At 33.7% G+C, this 15025-nt stretch overlaps 1 protein-coding gene, 1 long non-coding RNA gene and 1 pseudogene across 5 annotated transcripts; 2 read left to right on the top strand and 1 right to left on the bottom strand.

Moving 5' to 3' along the window:
• The first annotated feature begins 710 nt into the window (after nucleotides 1-710).
• Nucleotides 711-4815, top strand: LOC127158568 (ecto-ADP-ribosyltransferase 5-like). 4 transcript variants are annotated; one of them, XM_051101652.1, is made up of 5 exons: nucleotides 727-761; nucleotides 1686-1718; nucleotides 3250-3496; nucleotides 3672-3775; nucleotides 3848-4815. In XM_051101652.1, exons 4-5 carry the CDS (start codon nucleotides 3722-3724, stop codon nucleotides 4634-4636), a joined length of 843 nt encoding a protein of 280 aa, XP_050957609.1. In that variant the 5' UTR covers nucleotides 727-761; nucleotides 1686-1718; nucleotides 3250-3496; nucleotides 3672-3721; the 3' UTR covers nucleotides 4637-4815. The 4 variants fall into 4 exon arrangements, with proteins under 4 accessions (XP_050957610.1, XP_050957608.1, XP_050957609.1 ...); XM_051101653.1 differs by lacking the exon at nucleotides 1686-1718 and having other exon boundaries at nucleotides 711-761; nucleotides 3374-3496; XM_051101651.1 differs by lacking the exon at nucleotides 1686-1718 and having other exon boundaries at nucleotides 711-761.
• A 1988-nt stretch (nucleotides 4816-6803) lies between these two features.
• Nucleotides 6804-10701, bottom strand: LOC127158569 (uncharacterized). Its single transcript, XR_007826183.1, has 6 exons — nucleotides 10532-10701; nucleotides 10034-10130; nucleotides 9884-9957; nucleotides 9038-9198; nucleotides 7314-7371; nucleotides 6804-7195 (listed from the first exon to the last, which is right to left on the bottom strand). It is a non-coding gene; the product is annotated as an uncharacterized LOC127158569 (long non-coding RNA).
• A 3167-nt stretch (nucleotides 10702-13868) lies between these two features.
• LOC127158570 (ecto-ADP-ribosyltransferase 5-like) lies at nucleotides 13869-14662 on the top strand (annotated as a pseudogene).
• The last annotated feature ends 363 nt before the right edge of the window (nucleotides 14663-15025 follow it).

The following is a 15025-nucleotide window of genomic DNA, read 5'->3' as shown; positions in this document are numbered from 1 at the left end:
GCAGAACTCTGAATATGTAAATATAAAACCAATTTTACCACAGTGATTTACTGTATTATTTTGTGGGTTGTGTGGCTGGGACCAGCCACTGTTTCTTATGTAAGTAAATTGATTAATCTTTGCTTACTATAATTTGTGTGGTGTTGCGCTCCTTTGTCAACAGGGCCAGGCCTGCAGTAACACCCTGACACCTCATGTGCTGGTGATTCATGTGCGGTGGCACTGGCTGTGTATTGGCATAGTAATGTGAATAATTGTTTCCTAAGAGCGTCACACTCATTTTAGGCTGTGTACGTGCATGACCCTGCTTGCATCAGAGAAGAGCAATTACCTATTTTTATGGGTTTTATTAAAACACAATTATATTGTGGTTAAGTGTGACTCCTCTTGCCTAAATTAGGAGTTGGTGTAGTCCATTTATAGTGATTACGCAAACTGGTCAATGGCACTGTGTCCAACATCTCTGCTGTTGTTTATGGAAAACTGTAGTATCAGGATTATGGTAAACAAAGTTTCAGGATTATGGTAAACAAGGTGGGTTGTGATGCAGGTACATTCATACTTTGTAATGGCATTTTGTCACACCAGATAAATAGATTCAGATGCATATTAAAGCTGGTGTGTGTCTCCACCTATTAAACAAATTTATGATTCATTGTTAGATGGCATTGTAAGCAAATGCTGCATTTAAACAAACATTTTGCCTTTTTACAGTGCACAATTGGAGGCCAAGCACCAAGGTTGCATTGGGATCTGTATCTGTAAGTTTTCTTAATATTCTTCTCATACCTTTGGTATGGTAAAGTGTTATTAAATTTGGCACAGTTATTGGGAAGGTTTTTGAAAAATCATTGGTCCAAATTTGGAGTTGGTTTCTCAAAACCTATAGCACTACCAACAGTTCAAAATTTTCTTCAGTTTTAGCTAATGAAGTCAATAGAAATCACAATGAAATTGTTAAAAGACATTATATTATGTTAATCATATTAACATAATATAAGCAGATGTTTATTTACATTAAATGTTTACCTATATTATGTTAATATGTGACCCTGGACCACAAAACCAGTCTGAAGTAGCACAGGTACATTTGTAGCAATAGCCAACAATACATTGTATGGGTCAAAATGATCCATTTTTTCTTTTATGCCAAAAATCATTAGGATAGTAAGTAAAGATTATGATCCTTGAAGATATTTTAATATTTTATTTATAAATTTCCTGCTGTAAATATATCAAAACTTCATTTTTGTTTGGTAATGTGCATTGAGAAGAACTTCATTTGGACACTTTAAAGGCGATTTATTTTTTTTATTTTTATTTATTTTTTTTTATTTATTTATTTTTTTTTATTATTTATTTATTTATTTTTTTGCACCCTCGATTTAAGATTTTTAAATAGTTGTTTCTCGGCCAAATATTGTCCTATTCTAACATACATCAATGGAAAGCTTATTTATTTGGCTTTTAGATGTATAAATCTCAGTTTTAAAAAATATCCTTAAAGTATCCTTATGACTGGTTTTGTGGTCCAGGATCACATATGTGAAAACTTATTTTGTTCTGTGTAGCTCTGTTAGCCTTAAATGTGCAATGATAGAGGCTGGTTTGATATAATGAATTATTAATTTATACCATGTTTCTTTATATTGGCAATAACAGCTGACATCATTTTATATCTGCAGATTTAGAATGTTTAATGATGTGGATTATTGAAGGTAAATTGATTTTGTGCAACCTGTACAATAGGAACAGTCTTTTTAGTTCTGTAAGCCTATCTAACTTAGTAAGTGGTTAGTACTTAGTAAGTAGTTACAGCACCACCTGCTGGTAATTGTATTTTAACTTTTTAATAACATAGTCCTGATTTTTTTTTTTTTTTTAATTTTTTTTTTATTATTATTGATATATTCCTTATAAATTTTACTTTGAAATTTGGTCATTGTCTATTATATCAGAAACACACACACACAAACAATTTGCAATGTACAAATGCTTTTTATTGGAATATTATTGGAATAACAGACTTTTTTGGCCTTTTCTTGATGACCAGTAAATGACGATTATACAAAGTACACCTGGTGAAAATGAAGAATATCTAAAGAATGAAATAAAAAAGAATAATGCCAAAAATGTGCTAGAAATTTGACAATGAATCATTAAGTCACTATATACGTGTACAAGTCTATGGAGAGTTCAACAAACACACAAAAATGGCTTGTATGGAATTCACATAACTTTTTTTGTTAATAGAAGTGAGAAGAAAACAAAAACCAAATGAAAAGTTCATTTGCAATAATGGATAATTCTATTTTTAAAACTTAAAAAAAAAAAATCATGTTTATTTTTCAGCATTCAAAGTAATATCAATCAAACTGCAGTTGGGTTGTTTTGATTAAATAATAACTCAAAATACAGTTAACTAACCCAATAAAACATAACACAATAAAAAAAACGCTCCGGTTACTATCGTAACCTCGGTTCCCTGAGATAAGGGAACGAGCGTTGCGTGAAATGCTATGGGGAAAACTCCTGTTTTACTCCGTACTGAAGCCTGATTTGTTCATGTTTGTGTAGCTGCACAAACCACTGGTGCTTTAGCTCACCAGAAAGGGCAGAGGCGACCACTATATAAGTTGGTTTGTAGTGCCATTCATCAGATCATTCGACTAAAGTGACAGTCATTGATTCAAATGCAGCTTATAGCACGGCAAGTGACGCAACGCTTGTTCCCTTATCTCAGGAAACTAAGCTTATGATAGTAACCGGAGCGTTCCCTTTCGAACGGTCTCTCCTGTTGCGAGAAACAGTATAGGAAACACATCCAATCACGCTGCGCAATGTGCAGATGAAGAACTATCCACTCTGCAAGCCTAGTCTTTGTGACATGCTCCGCCCTTTCTGGCGGGCTAAAGTGCCTTTGGTTTTGCAGCAACACAAACGTGAACAAATCAGGCCTCAGTACAAAGTAAAACAGGAGTTTTCCCCATAGCGTTTCACGCAAAGGGGGAGAACATTCGAGTTATCTGTTTTTGCAAATGAACTCTTCAAATGCAATTTCACTTTTTGTGGCAGTAAATCTGAATGTGATGATGTTCTAAACAAAGTGGTGTGTTTTAGTTCTGTCGTATCACTTAAGTTTTTGGAACTCTATCTTTTGAAATCATGCAAAAGATTACGTATCTTAGAATCTTTATATCACATTCCCGAACAATTTCAGAGAGGATTGCTTTCTTGCTAAATCTCCAGGAGTTTTCTGAACTTGAGAGGCTTCTTGGAGTTGGGCCAAGGTCAGATAAGCAAAACCTTTTAAATGCACCATGCATCAAGATGACGTTTGCGATATACAAAAGCCGCTTTCCTCTTCACTTAGTTTGAATTGGCATCTGGCTGTGAGTGACTGACTTTTCTTAAGTTCTTCTCTCATTATTGCTGCTGAGCGCTTGGAAAAACAACGAAAAGAAAACAGAACAAGAGGAGACAACAGTATTCTCACGTAAGTTTGCCGTTAAGGTAAAAGAAAGTCAACAAAACACTATGTAAGAGATTTTTAAAATAGTTCTGCTACTAGAATGAATATGAATTTAAAACTGACATGTTGGTATGTATATTTTCTTATTGCAGTTATCTTTTGTATTTGTTAAACCCTGTTGTTTCTGCTTGACTTTCAGCATCTGCACTTCACTGTAGATTTACTAAATCATCAGAAGGATTTGACTGAATGAAAATGCTGCTTATCATTGAAGCACTTCTCATTTTAGCTGCTCTAGGACAGGTAGGCTTGTGTTCTTGTATGAATATTACAAACATGAATACTGATGAATGATCATGATTTCTGTTGCTGCAGGATCACAGAGCTGCTGCTGCTGTTGAAAACACATTTCCATTAGATATGGCACCAAATTCTGTTGATGACCAATATAAGGGCTGTGAAAATGAAATGGAAGACAAGGTGGAGAACTACTATCTAGAGCAGGAAAGATCTGCCTCAGCTGAATTTAATAAAGCTTGGCAAGAAGGTGAAGAGAATGCCAAGAAAGCAGAAGGCAGCTTGACACAGAATCATTCAATCGCTATTTACGTGTACACTAACAAAGACTCTACAGTATACAGTAATTTCACTAGCGCCACTCGCACTGACAAACAGAAATACGAAGAAGGTGCATTCAAATGGTATTCACTTCACTTTCTGTTAACAGAAGCGATACAGACTCTGAAGAAAACACAAAATAGATGCTATGTAACTTATCGTGGTACAAATGTTAAATTTGATGTTCAGAGCATAGAGGTTCGATTGAGCTCGTTCTCATCCTCCTCTCTTGATCGTAAAGTAATACAGGGATTTGGAAATGTATCTTGTTTTGAAATCTACACTTGTGAAGGTGCTGATCTGACAAAATATTCAAAGTATCCTGAGGAGAAAGAGGTACTGATTCCTCCATATGAGACGTTTATTGTCACTGATGTCAAAAACAGGACAGATCAGCCTGATCTCTGGTGTGAAACTGTGTTTATGCTAAACAGCACTGGAAAAAGTGATCTGAGTTGTGCATTGTTTAACAGTGGGAATCATGCTGCTTTTTGTAATATTTTACTCATTTTGCAAATATTAGTTTGCAAAGTGTTTACCTGCTGAACGTCCTTTTTTTATTTTACTTTTATTTGTTTGTTTTTTTTTCTCATCTGGTACAAATATGTGGTCTTGTTTCATGAACTCTTTGTATATTTTTAGTGAAATGGTACAGCATGTTCTCTAAACAGCACACTGTAAAGCGACAGGCATGTTGTAACATGTCCATGTGACGTGATTTTATAATACAGAAACTATATACTGAAACATGGTGTCAGAAATAACTCATTGTGCACATGAAAAAACAAATTGCAGGTATATGGATGACAACACCTTTCCATCCACACATCGTAGAAGACAACTAGACTGGTGGAAATTGAATGTGAACATTTTTAAACATATATATATATATATATATATATTTTTTTTTTTTTTCTTTTGACCTAAAGGTGTTTTCATATGTCTAGGAAATCTATTTGATATGACCCAGCTGATCAATTATGCTGGCTCCAACATCATCTCAGCTATTGTTTATGGAAAATGGACTGAATATAAAGACCTAGAATTTCAGGATTATGTTAAACAAGGCTGACGAGAACATCTACATGACTTTTTCTGTGATAAAGGTACATTCATCAATTTCAATGCCAATTCTTCTCTTCAGACAAACTGATAGATCTACAACATGTGTCTGGTTCATGGTCACTGAAGGAAGATGTGGAGATTGCTAATAGAAAAAGTGGAAAGCAACAGAAGTGCAGGAGATTGTCTTATGGGAGACACTGAACCTGCTTGACTGCAGAGGATGCATAAAATTCCTTATCCACAAACAAAGCATAAAAGTAAGGTATTATATAAATATATGCTCAGTTTCTTTCTGTAATGTGAGCAAATGCGGTAACACTTTACAATATGGGTGCACAAATATGCATTAATTTATGCTTAACTAATGCACAGATAATCATGAGTTAATGCATAATTCATGAAGAACTAAACCATTTATTTTTGATTATTACATCTGCAACTAATGAACATTCTGATTCATAGATTAAGTAATAAATACATTTTTATTAGTTAAATGTGTCATAATGTATTAGTTTCCTAATAACATATTATATTAACTATTAATGTAAATTCATTAATAACCACAATGGTCAAAACTATGTACTGCAGCTTCCAGTTGTCTGCTTTAATGAATTATTACCTAATGATTTGCAAATGTATCATTATGTTATGACTTCACTTGTTGGGTCACATAATTATTAAGTAATTGTTAAGTAATATGTTATTGTGGTTATGGGTTTAGAATTAGCAAGTCATGTGCCTCAACAAGTAAAGTCATAACATAATGATATCTTTGCAAATCATTAGCTGATGATTAATCAAGGCATGCAACTAGAAGTTGAATTGCATAGTTTCAACCCATTATGGTAATTAACACATGAATTTACACTATTAGATAATATAATATGTTTATTATAGAATAATATATTATGACATTTATCTAATAACATTTTATTGATTACGTAATCTATGAATTATATGTTTATTTGTTGTTAATTCAGTAATTATTAATAAATGGTTAAGTTCTTCATGAGTTACATATTAACTTTTTAATTAGTTAAGCATGAATTAATGCATATTTTTGCACCCGTATTGTAAAGTGTTACCGCAAATGCTGCATTGAAGCAAATCTCTTCTTTGACACTGGTAAGTTTTTGGAGGCCACGCACCAAACTTGCATTGGCATCTGTTGTATCTATCTTTTTCTTCACTTTACTTATAGTAAGTATAGTATAGCACACTCAAAAAAATGATTCTTTAAACCTACTTAATTCAATTATAGACAGTGGTTCCACACAACCAAATTGTTTTTGATGAACATGAATGGAATTTTTTGAATCTATGCAAACTCTGTGTTGTGACAACACAGCTGAATGAGGAAGAATTTATGTGAAATAGTAATGTCCAACCGACTCAATTTATTCACTTCCCTGTAACTTAAACCAGTTAAGTTTAATGAACATGTTTTGGTTTATTAAAAACTGGCCAAATATGTTTCACTTTATCAACATAAGGAAGTTTGTTTCAGACAACTCATTTAAATTATGGACAGTGGTTCCATCCAATTGGTTCTAGTTACTTTAACTAAATGATTTCAAGTTAAAGTTACTCCCTTCAACAAAGCATTTTTTGTGTAATTATTTTGCAATGAATCACAAAAGACAAGATGTCACAAATTATCAAGTGTATTTGTTAAACAAGAGCAACAATTACAGTTACAACCACATTACAAAATTACAGAAATATTAAACTACTGTCATTTTCTAATTGGCATACAAAGGTAACCAATCAAACCTTAATCCAGGAACAGGAACTGGCTCCAGAAATAAATTCTGCAGTACTCCAAATGTGTACCTGATTTTAGGAGTTCAGGTTTAGTCCATATATCAGTCTCAGCAACATGTTTTTTCATAGGGTTTACTGCTAAGGTCCTGAAGAACTTTATCTTCCAACACTCCAGCATCTGCTGTGCTGTCTTCAATGTCTGCACCTTCAAATCGTATGACATAGATTCCCATGATTCCTCTGGATCACCTCCTGAGTGTTGCCAACGTCTGTATCCTAGAGAGGATATTTAAAAGAATGGAGTACTCAAATTATTGCGTATTAAATTTACCTTAGCATTTATCATCCTTGAAAATACCAATAAATAAATTAATTAATAAATAAAACAACTTACCATATACTCCATAATAACACTGCTAGTGTCTTCATTTGGGTACTTCAACGTCATTAGTCTAAAGATGCAGACAACAACAAAATTCATGAGATTTAGCCTTTACATTTTTCTAAAAAAAAAAAAACATTTAAAAAATGTCATTATTATTCTGTCTGATCATTTCCTTACGGGAAATACAGGCAAGCAGTTCAGATGTAACTCTAACTAACATTACAGTGGAAAATGAAACTATAACAGTACTGGACCAGATCAGCACAGAAAGTCACTGTCCTGCAGACTTTAGCAATATTCCCAACTAAAGGGATAGTTCACCCAAAAATGAAAATTCTGTCATTAATTACTCACCCTCATGTCGTTCCAAACCCACAAGACCTTCATTCATCTTCAGAACACAAATAAAGATATTTTTGATGAAATCTGAGAGCTTTCTGACCCAGCATAGACAGTAATGCAACTGAAATGCTCCCAGACCCAGAAACGTAGTAAGGACACCAGTAAAACAGTGTAAAAATCAGTGGTTCAACCATAATTTTACAAAGCAGTGAGAATACTTTTTGTGTGCAAAGAAAACAAAAATATTGACTATTCAACAATTCTTCTCCAAACTGCGTCTTCTGCCATTATTGAGAGTACCTCTTTGCATAACACATGCGTGTGATTCTGCTGACGTAGAACATGCATGCGCTGGGCCGGCAAAATACGTGATTTGGAGGAGAAGAATTGTTGAATAAAGTAGTTATTTTTGTTTTCTTTACCCATAAAAAGTATTCTTGTAGCTTTGTAAAATTATGGTTGAACCACTGATGTCACATGGACTATTATATCAAAGTCCTTACTACATTTCGGGGCTTGGGAATATTTCAGTTGTGCTGATGTCTATGTAGGGTCAGAAAGCTCTCTGATATTATCAAAAATATCTTAATTTGTATTTTGAAGATGAACGAAGGTCTTACAGGTTTGCTAATCAAAGTTTACTAAAAGTTCCAGGCAGGGGTGTTGGAGCTAAACTCCAGAACACTGGCTCTCCAAGAGCAGGTTTGACACGCCTGCCTTGCTTTAGAATGTATTGTTTTTGGGAAGCTAATGTATTCGCAATATCTGTCAGTTTACAGTAATACCATATTTTTATATTTACTATATTAATAACCCAATTCTTATTATATCTGTTAATGCCTATGACCATAACCCTAAAACTCAGTGGCTGGTGAGACAATGTTTTAAAGGGGTCATCTGATCCAAAACTCACTTTTACATGTTGTTTGAACATATATGCATGTTGGCAGTATGTGTACACAACCACCCTATGATGATAAAAATCCACCCAGTGGTATTTTTTAATCATTATAAGTAATATGCCCTTTTTCAAATCAGGTCATTCTCAGCTTCTAGTTGGTGTGACGTCACACCGATCAAGGCTGCTCCCACAATAGTTGATTTACATTCTTACCGTCTTATCTTAGACCTGCCCTAAATGAGCCGAGTGAGAGCTGAGAACAGTCTGACCACCATTACTGTATTTAAAGGAACATGCAACAGAATGGCTCACTCTGAAAAGGGCTGATTTTGATATGGTAAAATGGGTGTTTTTTACACTACCACTGAGAAATTTTAACAAAAGTATGCTATGGACTTCTCATTAAGACTCTAAAGAATCATATCAACAGCATCTGATGACCCCTTTAACATGTTTAAAAAAAGTATTTGTTGAGTGTAGCTGTTCTTACCTGTGTAGTGGGGACCAAGAGGGTTTAAAGCTTTGTCCAAGGACTCTTCTTCGGTTTGCAATCATCTTCATAAGTTTTGCAGTGTGGATCCACCCATTGGCAAAGACAGTTGACACTAATGGACCTATGGTTATTCTGCCTGTCTCATATTCTGCACAAATCTGTAAACACATGAAGTACAATTTGTTACAAGAGCACCCATATATAGTTTAACAGCAAAGACAAATTCAGTGATCAAAACATTTGTGTGATTACTGTCATGTATATTATTCCAAAAGGGTGTACATGATCTGGAGCATATTTAAAGTCATAAAATGACTGTAAAAAGCATGATTTATAGTTCAGGCACAGCTTTTCACAAAAACATTAAGTTTATAAAATGATAAACATCACATTTCTGCCTTCAAACCATTTTTAAGAAAAGGAATGAGTCAAAAGTATCCATTAAATACACACACACACACACAAACATATACATATACATATGAAGAGTTCATTTGCAAAAACAAATAAATCCGTTTTTATTAATATTCATAAAACATGTTTTTATTGTGTGTGTGTGTGTTGTTGTTTTTTTTGTTTGTTTGTTTGTTTTTTTGTGTTTTATTGTGTTAGCTGTATTTTTGAGCTATTAATATTCATTCAAAATAAACCAACCACAGTTTGATTGATATTACTTGGAATGCAGAATAATTATTTAAAAAAAAAAAAATTATCTGTTCTTGCAAATTAACTCTTAATATATACAAATATACACATGAACTCTTCATACACACACACACACACAAATACATGCATACATAAATTTATTAACACATAACATATCAATATATCTTAGTGTCTTACTTGTTTAGATTTCTAGAAGACACATCAGCTTCTTAACCATCCACCAGTTCACATTTACAACTGCGTGCATTCCTCTAAAACAGAAAATGCAAAATACCCTTATTACTTTTGTTTATAAAGGATGAAAAGGCAATACAGCGGTTCACTTACCTTAGCCAAAACTTTTTTTCTCCGTCAGTAAAGTTGTGACATTCCTTCATTTCGCCAAAATTAGGCAGCGATGAAGAAACCCGTGATCAAATGCATGCTGTTATAAAAACGAATAGCAGATAAAATGTTAAAAGTATGCAGCAGTCGAATGTGGCATTATTTGTACTTGCTTTCGTGCTTTAGCTAACGCTAATTTTACTGGGACTTGAGTAGCCTAGAAAGAGCACAGGAAGGTTTTATTTAACTGCCTATATATCATTAATAAGACGGAAAAGCACTTTGAATTTTAATAATTCGCCGCATCCTCTGTTCCACAAACACACGTACAAATACACTACAGTCCATATGCGCGTTCACATCCCAACCGCACGAAATCATCTATTAACGGCGCAATATACCAGTTACACTCGTCTGCAAAACAACACTAAAAGCATACTAAAACACTTACAGAAATTAAAGTTTTTGACTTAACACAAAGAAGTCTTTAGATTTTCTTACCTGACTGGTACTTCTAGCTCCGACGCCATGATACACCTCCTTCGCGCCGTCTTCGTAAAATGCGTTGGAAACGTCATATCCGGTTTTTTGAACGGCGAAATTAAACTGTTTACGTTAGTTTAACGATTGATAATCAAGTAAAATGGAAACTTAAACAGTTTAAATTAATAGAGCACAATACACTAGTGTTTTGGTGGAAAAAGAAATATACTTATGTTGTTTTAACAATAAATACCTGGGTAAAATGAACAGTGGCACAAAACCATTTTTTTGAGTGAAAACATCATCATGGAACAGGATCTTTACTTAATATCCTAATGGTTTTTGGCATAAAAGAAAAAAAATTGGCGCATGCAATGTATTGTTGGCTATTGCTACAAATGAGTTTGGTTCCAAAATGCGATAAACGCAATTGTTTTACTAAACTGAGTTCACTGTGCAGTGTAGAGAGCTTTGTTCATTATAATGGAACTTTGTGAGATCGGATGAACTAAGATTCGTGACACCTTTAAATGATTTTTAAGGGAGTTTGTCAATGAGATACTGATTTAATACAACAGTTAAATAAACAAGAAGTTAATATGAAGTGACTAACATTGTCTGACTATAACACTATTGCCTGATTTTGCTTTGTCGAAACAAAGTCACAACATCTCTATTCAAACACAGCTGTGTTTTACCGAATGAATGTGCGTTTTTAAACGGATCTAGTGAATCAATGAATCAGTTACCCATTCATAAAGACAGTCACTTGCTTTATTCCTGAATGAATCAGCCGTTCGAAGGAATCAAATGAATGACATGATTCAGTAATTGAAACCGCCACCTACTGGCAGTTTTAGTTTAATTTTTTAAGTATCTTCTTTTCAATTTATTTAAATCATTTAATATTTCTATATTCAAAATTTTTACTTAAAACATTAATCTCAACATGAATTTATGAATTTGATTGCACACAAATCCTTCAAATAACTTATTCTTATTCTCCTGTTTTAATTAGAAATTTAAAAAGCTTATAAAATATATATTTTTTTAAAAAATGACACAAAAGATGACATACTTTTAATAAAGTTAAAAATGCCATTACAAAAGTAAAAACAAAATTCCCCTCTAATTCACTTTAAAGAGTCAAATATCACCTTGTAATGGGAAGGCAAATTTTATAATCATATAATTTATTTTATAATCAGATTTTTTGATTATTGATTAGAAGGTGCTACTAAAATTCTGACTGTGCTCCTAAATTTTTTCAAGTTAGAAGCGCAAGTGCTCCTAAAAAGAAACGTAAGTGTAGAGCCCTGATGCATTTATTGTATTTTGGGGGGAAAAAATAACCTATTTTTATAATAAATCTCTGAAAATTAAAATCTGGATTTAAATTTTTAATGTTATTATAACCTAAAGATGCTATGTGAAAGTTTGAAACAGAAATAGTGAATTTCATCTAGCTAGCCGCTTTCTTGGTAAAGAAAACATATTTTTACTTAAAGGTGCAGTGTGTAATTTTACATTTATACAGTTATTTGTACAGTTGCGTCATGCATTAGCCAAAACTATGATAGTCTACCACGTCTAGTCATATGTGAATAAATGTAAATATTCACTAAATAAAGCCCCAATAAAGACAGTGATGATACAGTCAAGACCGTGGTGCCGGTTTGCTTTGAAATATGTTTGATGATGCGCCTGCGCCTGCCCCGTCTCCGGCGCCCCAGTAATTTGAATCAGCACATAATAACGAAAACAATACCTTGCAAATAAAAAGGAGCAGAAATTAAGAGTAGTGAAGCAGCTAGCCGTTTTAACCTGACTGACAGAGATAGCGTTAAATTCTGACTGTGCTCACATTTTCTCCCCGTTTCCAAAGTCAGGGACAACCAGAAACGAAACGCGCTCTGTAGAAGTTTGTCCGTTTAGTGCTACTGTAGAAACATGGCGGCACTAAATGGTGACTTCCATGTAAGGGGACCCGCGGTGTATGTAGATATAAATTGCTCGTTCTAAGGTTATAAAATCATAACGGCTTATTATGTAAGGTCTTTACACACCTCTGAAAACATAGTTTTGTATGTTATATTGCATTTCTGTCAATAAATTCTCTAAATATTACACACTGCACCTTTAAATTAATTCAAATGAATTTATAGCGCTTTGGAACCAAGCTCTTCAAATACACTCTTGCTACTTAAGGCTGGTTTTGTGGTCCAGGGTCATAAATAGTTACATTTTATGAAACTTGGAACAAATATAAGGGTAATAACAGTTCAAATAACACTTCTGTTTTAGAATTTTGAAAACGCACCTGTTCAAACTTGTCCTTGACCTTTCATCACATCAACCCAAATTTGGGTGAGATGTTTGCCAAATAAAACCTGTCAAAAAGATCTTTTGTGACAGTCAGCCGTTCCCATATGACACAAAGAATGAAGGACGGCGTGGGCTTTTTAAAGAAGTGAGGTGGATTTTCGATGGAAGCCTTTAAAATCTATAGTGATTTTAACATGTATACAAAAAACGACACAGGTCGAATTCAACTCAAGGACATTCAGAGGAAAATGAATGTTATTTCAATTTTGCTATCAATGACTATTAGCCAGGCATTTCATTTGCATTACACTGGGTCTAATTTCTGATCCTTCTAAAAAAGTTTTTCTTTTCTCATTTAATGGAGCCAATTTTTGACTTCTCTTTTTACATTTGGTTGATTTACTTTCATTTCCACTTCCTTAACAAATTAAATACATTTTAAAATATAACTCACAAAAGAACTACTGTTAAGAAATAGCTTTAACAATGTTTGTTAAAGTAGGGCATGATGCTAACAAAGACCATTTTGTTTACTTTACTGAAGTATCTGTTCAAATGTTGTCCAACTTTTTAAATAGAGTCATCTGGATGAACAATGTACTGTGATGTGTCATTTATCTCACACATAGACACACACACACACCAGAACACATAGATATGGATGATGTGCAATATATAATAGCCAACTTCCTGATAACCTGGTTTGAAGAGTTGTTGTCGTCTGTCTGTGAGCAACTGACTTTTCTGATCTTCTCATGTCGCTGTTGCTCCTGAACTATCTGACAAAGAGACAGCAGTATTATCAGGTAAGTTTGGGTTAAAGTAAAATTCATTTTTATATTTAGAGTAATAGATTTTGTATTTGTTAAACCCTATTGTCTTTCTGTTGTCTTTCAGCATCTGCTGTTCACTAGATCTACTAGATCATCTGAGGGATTTGACTGAATCAAGATGCTGCTGATCATTCAAAACAAGCTTGTGTTCTAGTATGAATATTACAGACATGAATACTGATGATTGATCATTATGATTCCTGTTGCTGCAGGATCACAGAGCTGCTGTTGAAGGACAGATATTTCCATTGGATTTGGCACTGAATTCAGTTGACGATCAATATAAGGGTTGTACAGAGAAAACAGCAGACCTGGTGGCAACAAAATATCTAGAGAAGGAAAGATCTGCTTCAGCTGAATACAGTAAGACTTGGCAAGAAGGTGAACTGAGTGCTAAGAAAGCAGAGGATAACCTGCAACAGATTCATTCAGTAGCCATTCATGTTTACACTAACAAAGACTCTAAAGTATACAGTGATTTCACTAGTGCCACTCGCACTGACAAACAGAGATACATAGAAGGGACATTCAAATGGTATTCACTTCACTTTCTGTTAACAGAATCATACAGATTCTGAAGAAAACACAAAATAAATGCTATGTAACTTATCGTGGTACAAATGTTAAATTTGATGTTCAGAGCAAAGAGGTTCGTTTGAGTTCATTTTCATCCTCCTCTCTTGATCGAGCAGTAGCAAAGGGTTTTGGAAATGTATCTTGTTTTGAAATCTACACTTGTGAAGGTGCTAATCTGACAAAATATTCAAAGTATCCTGAGGAGAAAGAGGTGCTGATTCCTCCATATGAGACGTTTATTGTCACTGCTGTCAAAAACAGGACAGATCAGCCTGATCTCTGGTGTGACACTGTGTTTGTGTTGAACAGCACTGGAACAAGAAGTGACCTGCACTGTGCTTTGTTTAATAGTGGGAACCATGCTGCTTTCTTTAATGTTTTACTCATTTTGCAAATATTAGTTTTTACCTGCTAACTTGACAATTTTCACATTGTTAAACCTTGAATTTCTTGTCATGCTTAATCAAATTTTATATTTTAGGCATTTTATTTTATATTTTAAGTATAATTTTATTAAGTAGTGATAAGAGAAAAGAAGCTTTTCTAAACTTTGCTTTTCTCAATTTGCGTACACTCACTTCAGTGTCAAAGACCTTTCTGTTTTACAGTAAAGTTGCACACCTGCGACAATAATGTGGTCTTGTTTTTTTTTTTTTATAATTGTTACAACATGTCCTATAGATGAGGGTACAATGTATAAAGCTTAAAGCATGTTGTATGTGACAGTATAAAATTATAATATTCTTTCGATAAAAACCATTATTCTCTTAAGTAGTAA

This window comes from Labeo rohita, unplaced genomic scaffold (assembly GCF_022985175.1).
Source record: "Labeo rohita strain BAU-BD-2019 unplaced genomic scaffold, IGBB_LRoh.1.0 scaffold_1570, whole genome shotgun sequence".
NCBI classification, from domain to species: domain Eukaryota; kingdom Metazoa; phylum Chordata; class Actinopteri; order Cypriniformes; family Cyprinidae; genus Labeo; species Labeo rohita.
The sequence above is the reverse complement of the archived record's forward strand: the minus strand, read 5'-3'. Positions and strand labels throughout refer to the sequence as shown.

Coding starts and splice junctions, on each gene's coding strand:
- LOC127158568 (XM_051101653.1), top strand. CDS start 3,722: ATGAAAATGCTGCTTATCATTGAAGCACTTCTCATTTTAGCTGCTCTA. Junction 3,776..3,847: donor TTTTAGCTGCTCTAGGACAG/GTAGGCTTGTGT, acceptor CTGTTGCTGCAG/GATCACAGAGCTGCTGCTGC.